Source organism: Carlito syrichta, unplaced genomic scaffold (assembly GCF_000164805.1).
Source record: "Carlito syrichta isolate Samal-C Ts95f unplaced genomic scaffold, Tarsius_syrichta-2.0.1 Scaffold119098, whole genome shotgun sequence".
NCBI classification, from domain to species: Eukaryota; Metazoa; Chordata; class Mammalia; order Primates; family Tarsiidae; genus Carlito; species Carlito syrichta.
Window position 1 is genome coordinate 158,862 of NW_007063194.1, and position 14,301 is coordinate 173,162.

A 14,301-nucleotide genomic window follows, 5' to 3' on the forward strand; every position below is an offset into this window, starting at 1 on the left:
TCATTCATTTATTCATTCAGTCAACAATGTTTCTTAAGGGTTTATATGAACAAAACCCAAAGGTGGGTGCTGTTAATACGAGACTCATAGTCCCTAACATGAAATGAAACTTTACATAGCAACCCAATATGTACAGTAAACAAAAGCAGAGTTGCTCTGGTTGATGGAGAAGGGTGATTAGCTTTGGATGTGACTCTGGAGTGTCTGGTCTCTAGTACAGTCAAGACAAAATGTACTATTTTTTCATTAATAAAATCCTTTCACATCTACCCATTACATTCTTATACAGTCAAACGTTGTTATTCACAGATTCCGTATTTGCAGACTTGACCCCTTGCTAAAATTATTTGTAACCCCAATGTCAATACTTTCTGTGTTTTTCATTCACAGACACGTGGATGCCCAGGGTAGCAAAAAATCTGCGTCCCAGTTAAGACAGAACAAGGTGACACTGCCTTCTTCTTTATCTTTTATAGTGTAAACAAGTGTTCTTTTCATGGACTATTTAGTCCCGTGTTTTTTGCCTTTCTGTTCTTTTTGTTGGTGTCTTGCTTTTTAAAAATAGTTTCCAAGCATGTTACTGAAATGCTGATAGCATTCTAAATTCAAAAATTCTGTGGAGCACTTTAATGCAGAAAACACTTTCCTTAGATACACTTCATCCAGGCCTGAATTATAGTTCTGTTGCCTGTGAATAAAATGCTAGTTAATCAACAAAATATACTAAATATGGTATCTTTAAACACAAACAAGCATAAAACAAGGTTATGTATTGATCAGTTAACAAAAACGTTATAATCAGAAACTTGCAAGAACCTAGGCCTGCATTTCCCCCAGGTGCAATGGCCAGTATTTACTAATTCCATGTTCACGATGACTTTAAAGGCCAAAATTGGGCCAGGCACTATGGCTCATGCCTGTAATCCCACCATTTGGGGAGGCCGAGGCAGAAGGATTGCTGGAGGCTAGGAATCTGAGATCAGCCTAGGGAATATAATGAGACTTCATCTCTACAAAACAGAAAATCCAGGCAGGGTGGTGCATGCCTGTAGTCCCAGCTACTTCCGAGGCTGAGGTGGAAGGATTGCCTGAGCCCAGGATGTTGAGGCTGTTTTGAGCTATGATCATGCCACTGTACTCCAGCTTGGGTGACAGAGTAAGACTCCAACTCAAAACAAAACAAAACAAAACAAAACAAATAAACAAACCAAAGACCAAAACTGCTGTGAATGATGCAACTTGACTGTGTGTGTGACACACACCATATGCACACACACACACACACACACATATATATGTATGTATATAAAATTGCTTTTTTATGTCTAGTCATTTCATCATTATTTTATATTCTTTCTCTTTTTCAGTAAATTTTCTGTGTAGTTAGAACACTATCATATAAAGTAGTATGCTTCTGCCAGAATACTCACAATATCAAAACTTATTATTTTTGTCAATATTGGTAGTACATTTACTTAAGATATGACTTTGCAATAATGATTCTGAAATTCACATGTGGTATAAATGTTACTTCTTTACGGTCACAGTTTGTACACTGACATTCTTTTCATGCTATATAAATACTGGCTTCTTTATTTGGAAAGTCTATGACAATCAAATAGGTGTTTTGGGGCTTTAAGTAATCCCTCAATTCAATTTTTTCTGAATCCAAAGTACATTTGTTAGAAAACAATTGACATAATGTTTTTTCTATTTTCATCACACTTGTAAATGTAATGCATAAATTTGGGCTATATTTTTGACCTGCAATACCTTGAATATCTGAAGTTCTTCTAGAATTACTTCTTCCATTGATTCTGTTTCTTGGTTGTAAATTGTGATTACTTTCAGCACAATTCCATTATCTGTAGGAAAACAATAGATACACTAGAAGGTTTGTCACAAACTTGTTTTCAAATAATAAAAACCATGCAAGGACTATAAATTCAAATAAGATTTGAAATTCAGATTCATGAAACATTTTAATCACTGTTAATAAAAACAATATGACTTCTTAAAGATGCATATTTTCAATTAGCAAAAATTAATTTTATACATGTGGTTAACAAAAGTCAGACTAAATCATGTATAATTTTTTTGAAATAGTTTGATGCAAAAATCCATGTATAGATTCAGAAATAAAAATGTCTTTTGCAACTTATGAAATGTAAGAGAGATGTAAAATTATTCTAGCTTTTTTTTCTGTGATGTATAATGCTGTGATGTATAATGATGTATTTTTTTTTTTTTTTTTTACTAAAGCTACTTTCATGGTATGAAACAATACCTTTAGTCTTAGGAAACATTCCAAGAAATGAGAAAAGTGTTTGAGTCCTCCCTTGTTAATCATTTAGCTTTCATAATTATCAATTATTTTTAAAGTTTCTATTTTTATTTTAAATTCTTATTTTTACTATTTCTGATATTCTGAGCCTGTTCCTTTCCATAACAGTTTAATAAAACATTAATTTGCCTACACAAATAATTTGGTTTAGTGTTAGACGTACAAATTCAGAAAAAAATAAGCATTTTGGAAGTTCTGATATAATTTGCTGTGGTAATTCAGCAATTTTTTGAAAAATTATCAGATGCTATGAATGGAAAACTATTACAATTAAGCTATTAACAGCTACTTACATTTTATTTTGTTAATACAAGAAATAATGAGTAACATTTGGCTTATTTGGTACTAATAGTTAATCTTAAAGGAGTCTGACAAGAATTGCTATGATTATAAATTTAGGTGAAGTTATTATCCCAAGTTGTTTGCAAAATCTTGAAGCCTCCCTGAGCAGCCAAAAGCAATAATGGGACTGGGAGACTGATAAGAAGACCACTGATGCTATGACACTCTACTTCCACTATGAGAATTTCTATTTGGAACCAAGTAATTCATTAACATCTATTATTCATGTCTTTACTTAATCATTTGTTCAAATATATCAAGTATTGATCATGTATCAGGAATTATGTTCCAAAATAACTCCAAATCCTCTCTCTGATAGCCTCAATAGTTCTCAGATCTGAAACACAGGTGACCACATACTTTATTGTTCAAACCATAGCACTTTGGCAATGAATGTGGTAATAGCAATAATTATTCTCAGACAAGAGGCACAACCACTCAATGGTGCAGAAAGGACTCTATTTCAACCTTTCTCATTTTGGATTAACAGCATACAAATGGGCTAATGGATCAGCAGATTTGTGGACAGTTGCTTTTAAAAATATTATTAGCATCACTAATTTAAAAGCCACGAGTGCTTTCTCATCTCTTTACCTGTTCCAATAAACAAGACATCATATTGGCCATCCTCAGCTTCCACTCTATCCACTGCTATTTGTTTTAGGTTATATTTTCCATCTGTTTTTACCAATATTGGTTTTTTGTGGGCAGGCTTTATGGACTGGTACATTAGTGGATGACTTCTTGCAAATCGGATGGCATCATCGGGATAGTCCTTGGTGGTTCCATATCTGCCTCCATTTACTTTGCTGGCACACTGAAACACAAGTGATTAGATCATCGTTTTCCTTTGAAGCCTAAAGAGCAAATTTATAATCAATTATGAGAAGAAATAGAAAAATTGAATATGTTCAATTAATCAATTATGCATTTACAAATTTTTGTAATCCTGTAATTGTCATTACAGAATGAATCTGGATTAAAAATTGCAAAGACAAACTAAATTATTTTAAACATGCAGGATTAGAAATACAGAGAAAGTAGAAAAAACTTGGAAAAGTGAAGTCTATGTAATACCAAGATGGTTTGGAGGTAGGTGGTAAAAATGCTTAACATCATAAATATTCAAATTATTTTCCCTGTTTTTGAAATTTGTTTTTCACATTATAAATTAAATTTTGAGGGTACACAATCTCTTATTCATACAAAAACAAAAAGTCTCTTCGTTGTGCTGAAATTTCTCTCCAAACTAAGGTTCACAACTGTACTAAGTTGCTTTTCCATTACTGGGACTAAGATAATATAATCAATGACTCATTTTTATAGTCAGTGGCTCACTGGCTATAGAATTTTAGTGCGGTAACATGGAAACATATTCAAATGTTATTATTGTTAATTATTGATGAGAAAAAAATTTTTTTCTGTTTTACTACCATAATCTGTATGAGTCTGTGTTATTTTTGTATGGATTAGATACAATAAACTGGAGGAACAATAAATATTTGTATAACACGTCTTAATTTCACTCTAAAATGAAATGCTTAACAGCACCTTAAGTTGCTAATTGGAAAACCTTTAAATGTGTTGATGCATGCTTGTTGGTAAGTGGCTCCTCATTTTAAATATTTTCCCCCAGAACCAGCAGCAATTGCAATGATTATCTTGATAAAAATTTTACACTTTAGACAAACTAAAAACACAGTAGTTTAGTCATCAGATTCTGCAAAGAGGGCATTTATAATGGTTTGATTTTTAAAATCGGGCCATATTCCTTAATTTGGCATGAATTTTTCAGCTGGAGTGTACTTTCATGCTATATAATTGGAAACATTTTGGACTAGTTTGGAAGCAGTTCAGTAACCAGTCACTTCCTCCAAATCTCCTTTAAGACATGTGGTTTCAAGAAGCATTTCCAGCAGAGCCCCAGGAGTGGGTTTTCTCCACTTAAATTGTAATTTCAATCAATAGAGTGAAATAAAATATAGTTTATGTCTTACTGGAAGTAATAATTTTAAGCTAGTGAGAGAGAATGATTGAAATGGTAAAGTCTTACACTTGTTAATGGAGGTAAGGTTTGTTTCCACTTTGGGTTTTGGCTCTCTTGAAATGGTTTCTACTTGACTTGCAAGTAATTGTGGAATCAGTATAGTGATGGGATTTCACCAGCTGCTTGTAAAAGTGTAGACGTTGACTTGTGTGACAAGTAAATGCATGCTCTTCATTGTCCATATAGAACAGACAATGCTCCAACATTTTTCTATCCTAGTTGGACACAGGATGCATGATTCAAAGTCATCTTCATCATCGTCTTTAGACATGTGTGCAATAAATAGCACAAAATTTTGAATGCTAGGTAAGAAGGATCTTAGTAGGGCCAGTTCGGAGGCAAGTGCTAGAATTTCCAATATTCTAGCAACACTTTTGTAGTGGCATTTTTTTTTCTAAGAGGCCAGCAAGGATGTTAAATGAGGTGCTAAGTATCCTGAGGAGGTGGAGAAAAAACTTATTTTAGATCAGCTAAAATGAGAAGAAAGGAGATAGTTTGGCTTAGGGAACTTAGATGCTGATTCAAATATTAGAATATAAAAATTTGGTGACAATTTCTTGCTTGGAAATTACATCTGGGGCTAACTCTTTTGAAGAAGTTGAGAGGAATTTAATGCTCATTTATTGAATGTTTCTTTGTTCATTAAATAACAGGCATACAACTTGAAATGTGAAATAATATTTATTTACTCTACATATTTTTTATCAAGCATACTTTTAGCTATAGAATTTCTTAATTTGCAAAGTTTCATAAAGCATGTGAAATGGTGAACAAAATATTACCAAAGAGTCTTTAAAAATTAGTAATACTTTGCTAAACTTACAGAACCAGGCCTTGGATAAGGAACTTTGCCTTCATAGAGTGACCAGTGGTATTCAGGTCCTTCCTTATGTGCATATGGTCCATTAAAGGCTGCCCGGATGCTAGACATATGATAGACACATATAGCATGGCCTCGAAATATATTACTGAAAAATACAGAAAATATAATTACCATTCTACAACTAACTAGCAGGTCACCTAGTCAAACACTCTAGTATACATAGATAAGAGTCTAGTCTTTTGGGTAAAGAGTTGCAATTTCTTTAAGCAGCAAATACTCTAGAAATATTAACTACTGCTATATTTCAAGTATTACAATTCCAAAACTTATTATCTTTAACTGTTTATTTTATACAATTAAAAATAACATTGTTAGAATTACAAAAGTAGTTGTGTCGCTTCATTTTATTATTGTTAAATCTTGTATTATGGTTTTATATTTTTTATTAAAAGATCTGGTCTTAAAAAAGATTCATTCCCAAGTCAAATTACTCAGTTAATGGTATTGTCTTATTTTATGCTGTTCAATTTTCATAGCAAAGTTTTTTCTTAATTCCCATGCTGCTAATATTGCTACAAATTTTATTTAGATTGTATTAATTTTTTTAGTGTATATGAGTTAAAGAACAATTTAAAGTTTCATGAAAATATAGGACTTTGCTCCATTTTATATTATTTTATACCTTGCGTTTACATAAACATTAATATGCTTGCTGTATAAAAACTGTGCTATAGTGGAAAACCGATTAGAATGGATATATTAATCCTGAAAAAATATTTAAATTATTTGTAAAACTCAGATCCCTCATCTCCAGAAATAGCAGGAATTAAAATAATTTTCTTGATAAAAATTCTACTCACAGAAAGTAAAGATAGTAGTTAACTAACTATGGTGAGTTTTATTAGAGGCATTTGTAATCAGATTCTGTAAAGTTACATTTTGAAAAGGTTAAAAAATAAACTGGCCAGGAGATGAGGGGAGGATAAAGGGAAAAATGAATATAAATGTATTTATTTTTATACATCTGTACATTTAAATATAGTAAAGATGGTAAAACTTATATGCATAGTTTACATCAATAAAGATCATATAGCTGTGAAAAAAATATGCAACTGAAAAAAAATTAACTGCCAGGGGAAGAGGGTGGGATTGGCAGTTCAGGGAAACTGCCAGGGGAGGGATGGCCACCCCTCATCAACAATTGTACCTGCATAATGAACATTTGTATACCTAACCCTGAATTGTACCCCACATCTTTAAATAAAGGGAAAAAATAAAAGAAAATTTTTAAAAATGTAAGTCAAGTTTGCAATCACTGGAGTTCATTTAGGCACAGTTCATGTGGTCAATGCTTACATATCTTTGAGTGTAATTGGAGATTCAGAATAAACAATGAGAGCTATGTGTAAAATTAAAAAAAAAAACTTACCATATTTTAAAATTTGGCATGAAAGAATTATAACATTATCTCAGTCTCTGATTTGTAAGAATCAAAATAATTCATGTATGTGAAAATGCACTACAAAATACAGTTTTATATAAATATAAAATCTCCTACATCCAAAGTCACCTGTAAAACAGCAGTTATGTTGCTATACAAAGACATCAATTCACACTTTTTATAAGACACCTTGAAGCAATTGGAAATGCGTAAGATATTGGGAAAACCTGAGATAATCTCCAAACTAAAGTGGCAGTATACCTTTGATCACCATCCTAAAATATCAACCTTTCTGTCAGGGAACATCTGGGAAGCTTTTTTTTCAGATTTCTATATAAATTGAAAAATCAAAATTGAAATTATGGAAGAAAATCGTCTTGTCTTTGATTTCTCAGAAAGATACATTATTCAATCTTTTAGGAAAGTAGCTTATAAACTGATTATACTAACCAATAGAGAAATTTGACTGATTATCCCGTCTTGAATTTATTATAAAAAGTCATTAAATTATCAAGCAATATATAAATTATTCACTGGCATGAGGGAGAATACAAAGTAAAAAAAGAAGTTAAGGACTTTTCATTGCCTGTGATAACTATCAATCTGTTTTTCTTTGCACCAAAAATAATCAATCAGAAAAATTATTTTCCTGTTTCTCTGTTGAAAAAAAAGGGCTCCTTACAATAAAAGTATACTTCTCCCAAAAAATGTTTTTTTAAAGTAAGCATTAGAAATTACCTGCTGAAAAACCTAAAGATATGTGGACAGACCCTAAGTTAGCACAGAATGTGACAGTTTGTGGCCAATACAATGCAAAAGACTATCCCTGTCAAGAGAATTAAGGTATATTTTTATTTTTTATCCCAATCATTTTACCCCGTTCTGCCTTAAATTTGCAAGGATACTCAGAAAACAGTATACAAAAAAAATTTAGTCCAAACTGATTCTAATATTTTATTCATGTATCAGCACACATAAAATAATATTTTGTTCATTTTTACAGCACTTTACCAGAATACAAAAACATAAAGAGGATAGCAATAGATTATAAATCTTAAGCCTGAGCATCCAATGTAAAAGATGGTAGGGAAATCATAAACATGTGTTTGCCATGCATCAGCACAGGGGCAAGACAATCAGAATAAGAACGAGAAGAGGCCTTTGTGATTACAAACCAGGGAATATTTCTTAGAGATGGTAATTGACAAGTACTGAAGAACAAGTAGAAATCGGTGTTAGAAGAGAAAGTCATTTCAAGCATGATAGCGGAATAAATAAAAATATAGTAAGAGGAACTAGCAATGTAGACAATGATTAGGATCTGTCAAGGTATAATTTTGTCAAAAACAAAGCGTTAGAAAACCCAAGGGAAAAATTTCCAAAAGAGAGTGGGTAACAGTTGATAGCCTTGAAAGCCTGGCGTGGAAAATTCTATATGATGAATAAAAGACTATCCTAGACTCTATAATATCTATTACCGTGGCAACATGTTGTAAGAACTAGTATCTTACAAACTATGTGAGAAAAAAATCACTCTGTTGTATACTAGAGAGAGAAGAGATTAGGATGCTGAGCACAGGAGGATGCTGGGTACTATAGATAAACACAGGTAAAGGTTTGAATTGAGATTCAGGCTTTGAAAATGATTGTACAATGGTAAACACAGGAAACTGAAGGCCAAAACTGGTGACTTACAAAGTATAGAAAATAAGAACAGCAACTGCATCAATAACCTTTCACGTTATATACACAGTGAAATTCAGTGACACAACTTTTGTTTTATTGACTGTATAATTTTCTCACCTGGTAGTGTTAAAAAGTCCAAATATCACCGGGTTCTTATGATCTCTAGTAGGTAGCAGAAAAACATCCTCTGAAAAATTAAAGACCATTCTATCACTTAGTATTCTAGCCCTTTTTTGCCCACAAAGAAAATACATTAACATAAAATACTTTAGAACCTAATATAGATTTTAAGATATACATTTTCATATACAACCAAACAACCATGATGAAATCTTAACAGAGCAAATCATTTGACTGTTTTGGGTGACTTTGATCTCAACCATTGGAAGGAACTAGAGGCCTTGACTCTAAGCTAGTAAGATGAGTCTCTTTTTGTTCCCGCAATTCCATTGCCCCCATCAAGTAGGCCTGGCCAAACAAAAAGAACAAAAACCTGCTCTGTGTTAGATAGAGATCAAATATGTAGTAAACATGTTTTTTGTTTTTCGTTTTTAATATGCCATATAGATAAGGCTATAGGAAAGCATACACATCAAAGAGCAGAATTATTTCACCTAATAACATTTACCTAATTCATCAAAATATGTATCAATTCCATTAATTCCTGGTACTGAGCAAACCAGTCTCGCTTTTAGGAAAGTGCTCCACTTATTCACCAGTATTCTCTGCCCTCCAACATCATTCTGTGAAAAACAAAAAGATAAATGGTACCTAAAGAACTTTTACAAACAACAGGTTTTATATTGTCAAACATCCAGATGCCAAGAATTATGGCTTTTTCCTTGAACTAGGAAAATTTAACATCATCCTCAAGTAATAGACACAATTTTCCAAAATTTTGTTTTTAGGTTTGCACATTCTGCCTTTTCAGTGTACTCTGGTACATTGAATATATTTCCCAAATTGAAACAATATTAATAGAGGAGTCTCTTCAAAATAGAGGAGTGACTTTTATGATATAGTATTCATGATTATTATGTTATTAATGAGTAATCCACCTAACTCGGGAATATGGAAGCAAGCATTTCTTTGTCTTCCCTTAGTAAAGATAGCTTGAAATAGGAAAATACACACAATGTACATATTATGTATATACAATCTAATTATAGACTATTTCTTTTTAGTGTGACTCCAAAAATGGACAAAATTATACAAAATACAGGCTCTTTTAAGGCAAAACTTTCATTAGACATGAAGTATAAAAATTGGTATGCCAATTTTAGGCCATCTACAGAGTACTAAAAAATATTTTAACATGTAAACCTTTTATAAAATTAGCAAAGGCCTGACCATGAGATAAGCAAGCTTAATTAATGTGTACACATATGCATACACATATGCCACACATAATAAGCATATACAAACATACATACATATGTAAAAAACTTTTAATTGTATTCTTAAATATCTTCTTAAATGCCAACATAACTTCACATTTGTAATATTATTAGCATTCTTTCAATATATGTTGCTTCTTTGGCTGTTTTTAAATGTTTCCAAACAATGTCTCTGACTACTAAACAAACTACAGATTTTTTTAGTAATTTCAACTAACCTAATTGTTTAAAAACTTAGCTATATATATATTATTTAGACTGTAGACTAAAGAAACAAAAAAATGTTTTTGTTAAATGCATTAAAAAATAATATTCAAACTTCTGTTTAGGAATAAGTATAGTATAATTACAGACTATTTCTTTTTAGTGTTACTTCAAAAATGGACAAAATTATACAAAATATAGACACTTTTAAGACAAAACTTTCACTAGATATGAAGTATAAAGACTGGTATGCCAATTTAAGGCCATTTACAGAGTACTAAGAAATATTTTTAACATAGAAACCTTTTGTAAAATTAACACAGGCCTGAACATGGGATAAGCAAGATTAATTAATGACAGAGAAATCCTCACCACGCAAAGTCGCCCCACTCTGGTGTAAATTGTGTGGGCATTGTTTTCTGCCTCCTGGGCCTTCTCAGTAAAAAAGAAATATACTTTGTTGTCATCTCGGTCTTCATTGTCAGGAATCATGTATGAACCTACAAATTTTGGTTCTATAGAAGTAAAAAATAAAAGAAAAATTGAAAAAAATATAACAAAATGATAACAAGTTATTCCAAAAAAACTATATATCATTTGAACGCTTCAATGTAACCCTTATCATTCCATGAATAAATACAATCTTTTCTCTGAAATTTTTTACCAAGCATTTAAAATAGTGTAGATATCTCCATTTTACTCACAGTCAGCAGACTCTTAAGAATTAGTAAAGAAATATTTAATTAGAAAACAAAAGAATCGGGCAAAGAAGAACAATTTTGAATAACATGCATTGCAAACTTAAAATGTGTTCAGATAAGAACGGATTGGGGGTACCAAGAAGATGATCGCTAAACATTTCCTCCCACTGCAAATAAGAACTAAATATAAATATATGTAATATATTAAAGACTTCTATCATTACTAATTTTTTAGTTCATAAATTATCTACCAGTCTCACACATGAAAGATCATCTTAATTTTAAAGTGGAAAATTTATTTTGCATTTCTGGGTTTGTATTATAAAGGATTTGAATACATCACCTTTCATTGACAAGCTATGTGAAATATTTTAATAATCCATGTCATCAATACTGACTATGATTTTAAAGTTTAATAAAAATGTGGAAAGTGATGAAAATGCTCCTCAGAAAATGATTTTTTTTAGCCTCAGGATATGCCAGTTTGCCAAAATATACGAATTATTTCCTACAAAGAATTCTGCACCGGAGAATGACTAGTGACTTTTCTAGAGCTTTAGTTGTCTGTAAAATGTAATGTAATCTTATGAAAACATGCAAACAAAGCAATCAAATCATCAAAAATTATACCAATTGATAAGAGTAGACAAAATATCTTATTGGATAATGGCATTTTCGCTTTTCATACGTTTACTATGCTTTCTTTATATAAATCCTGATTTCTAAGCACATTAGAAAGAGAAATTGGTTTTATAATTAAGCCAATCCATTTTGATATAAAATGATATACATGAGATATTTTAATTCAAGAATATTTATTGAACACTCTGAAATTAATAAATGATATACATATATCACATGTGGTATTTTAATTCAAGGATATTCTTGAACACTTTGATATTAATAAAAAGTATAAATCATATTTACATTGCTATTATTATCAAAATGACAAAATTTCCTGAAAGTGTATAAGCTGGTTTCAGTCCTGATTCACATACTATTTTCTCCTCAACCTTACCTTTCAGCAGGCGTTCGTCATCATGCTCAGTGCGAATATGGGACAGTCGTCCCATGCTCCGGAAGATTGCAGCATCTCGGGCCCAGTAGTCACTGTAGAGTCCAGTAAATAATTCATTACCTACATGGATGCATTGGTTAAAAATAAGTTAGCTTGTCAATCTGAAGACAAGGTATACACCACAATTATATTAAACAATCCATATTTAATCTGTATATGTAAAATATGTACTTTATGGCATTTATACTGTTGTTAACAACATAGATGGTACAGTCAAATTGCCAGGGTCTGAATCTGGACTCTGCCACGTGCTAGCTATATATATAGATTTGAGCAAGTTTAGTAACCTTCCTGTGCCTCAGTTTCCTCATAAACGAATGAGAAAAGGAACAGCACTTGAGTTGTTAAGAATCAAGCAAGTGGAAGAGTAGCTGATAAATAGACCTATATGGATTTTTGGTAAATACCAAGTTTTCAATTTTTTTAGCTAACTTTCTTCTAGTCATCTCATACTTTTGTCATATCATCAGGGATTTATTACTATTATTGTTAATATTATTATTATTACCACAGGTATTTATGTGAGCCAGCTGATTCAAATCCTTCTTATAATAAGAAATTACTTTCTTTAATATGATTTTAGTGTGGGAATCACAAAGTCTGACAAAGTCATATATAATCTTATTAATTGTTTAATTTTTAGCATTTGGCTCAATTAGATAAAAATGATATTTTAGAAAGCTCAGAATGTAATCAGGCAGTCAACAGAATGACTGAAAAAAGCTGCAACATGTGGTGGAAATCACTGACAATATCAAATCAAGGAGCTATACAAATGTGTGCAGGGTCTCAAGCTATAACAATGTGTCTTTGGAGTCAAAAAGGCATTAAAAGAGCTTAAGAGAAGAGAAAAAATGATTTTTCTACAAAAATAAATAATATAAAGGTATAACTTGAACTCCAGAAAGATAAACACCTCTCAAGCATAGAGACATAAGATATTTTTCCTGAAATGACAAGAGGAAATCAATGTGCCCAACAGTGGCACCATGGCGACCAGGCGAATTGTTCTGGCCATACTCAGCTCAAGAGTCCTATCCCAGGAAAAAAGTCTCTAGCCAAGAAACAAATGCTAACAAGCAGATCACTGGAAACAGCAATCTTAATTTAGAATGGTAAAATTATTTTCTTAATGAGTGAGATATAGTTTTAAAATAGAGATGATGAATATATTACAAAATATCAGTACTCTTCTGTGACATTTGTAATGTGTGCCTATGTGTACACATGGTATTTAAAGAGCTCTAAAGTTTAAGAAAAATCAAATGAATTGTAATTCCACTTTACTATATCTAATTATACAATTAATTTTATATTTACAATTATTAAAGCTACAGGTATAAAAATATGACCAAATATATGAACAGAATTTAAGAGAACTCGAGTTTTTTATTTATACACTTTACTTATTAGATGATCAATTATTGTTTCATTATTTATTCATTTATTTTTGGCTTTTGATTATACCACTATATAATCCTTATTATGACCATCCTAATGACACTGTAGTTATAAAAATATAAAAACAAATTAAGTTTACACATAGACTTACAAAAGCATTTTAATATCCACTGTATTTTATTACCTTAATGAGCAATTGGTAAAACAATTTGCTTCTAAAATTCAAAATGCTTCTCCCTTACTGTAGGGAGCACTGTAATTCATTTTTTATAATTTTTTCCCCAAAGTAAGATCTTTACAACTTTAGAAAATTTAACAAAGTAAATATATTTGTATGACAATATTTTGGAAAGTTATCAAGTGAATTATACATATATGACAATTTGTAAGGAAGTTTATTTTGAACATTCTTTCTTTCTTTCTTTCTTTCTGTTATTGAGTTGGAGTCTCACTCTGTTACCCAGACTGGAGTGCAGTGGCCGCCTTGACCTGCTGGGCTCTGCGATGATCCTTCCTCCTCAGCCTTCCAAGTAGCTGGAACTACAGGCACGCGCTACCACGCCCGGCTAATTTTTTGATTTATTGTAGAGATGAGGCTCGTCAAGTTGCCCAGGCAGGACTCGAACCCGCGGGCTCAGGCAATCCACTCACCTCAGTCTCCCAAAGCGCGGGATTACAGGCTGAGCCACTGAGCCCGGCTTGAACATTCTTTAACTATTCATCTTTTAAAAGTAAAGATGATGACTTTTGTTATATCAGATTTATAATAAGATATAAAACTTTGAACTCAAAATTTTAAAGGAAAATAAGCATTTAGAAGTATAATAAGCTATTTTT

At 31.6% G+C, this 14,301-nt stretch overlaps 1 protein-coding gene across 2 annotated transcripts in view; it reads right to left on the reverse strand.

Annotated features, from left to right (window-relative positions):
• SEMA3E (semaphorin 3E) overlaps positions 1-14,301 on the reverse strand; it is a 121,734-nt gene that overhangs the window by 29,272 nt on the left and 78,161 nt on the right. For both annotated transcript variants that reach the window (XM_021707505.1, XM_008047956.2), the window contains exons 5-11: positions 12,004-12,123; positions 10,657-10,799; positions 9,312-9,426; positions 8,801-8,870; positions 5,557-5,701; positions 3,281-3,503; positions 1,774-1,865 (exon numbers count right to left, since the gene is read on the reverse strand). In XM_021707505.1, the coding sequence (XP_021563180.1) occupies positions 1,774-1,865; positions 3,281-3,503; positions 5,557-5,701; positions 8,801-8,870; positions 9,312-9,426; positions 10,657-10,799; positions 12,004-12,123 (908 nt within the window). The remainder of the gene's footprint in view (positions 1-1,773; positions 1,866-3,280; positions 3,504-5,556; positions 5,702-8,800; positions 8,871-9,311; positions 9,427-10,656; positions 10,800-12,003; positions 12,124-14,301) is intronic.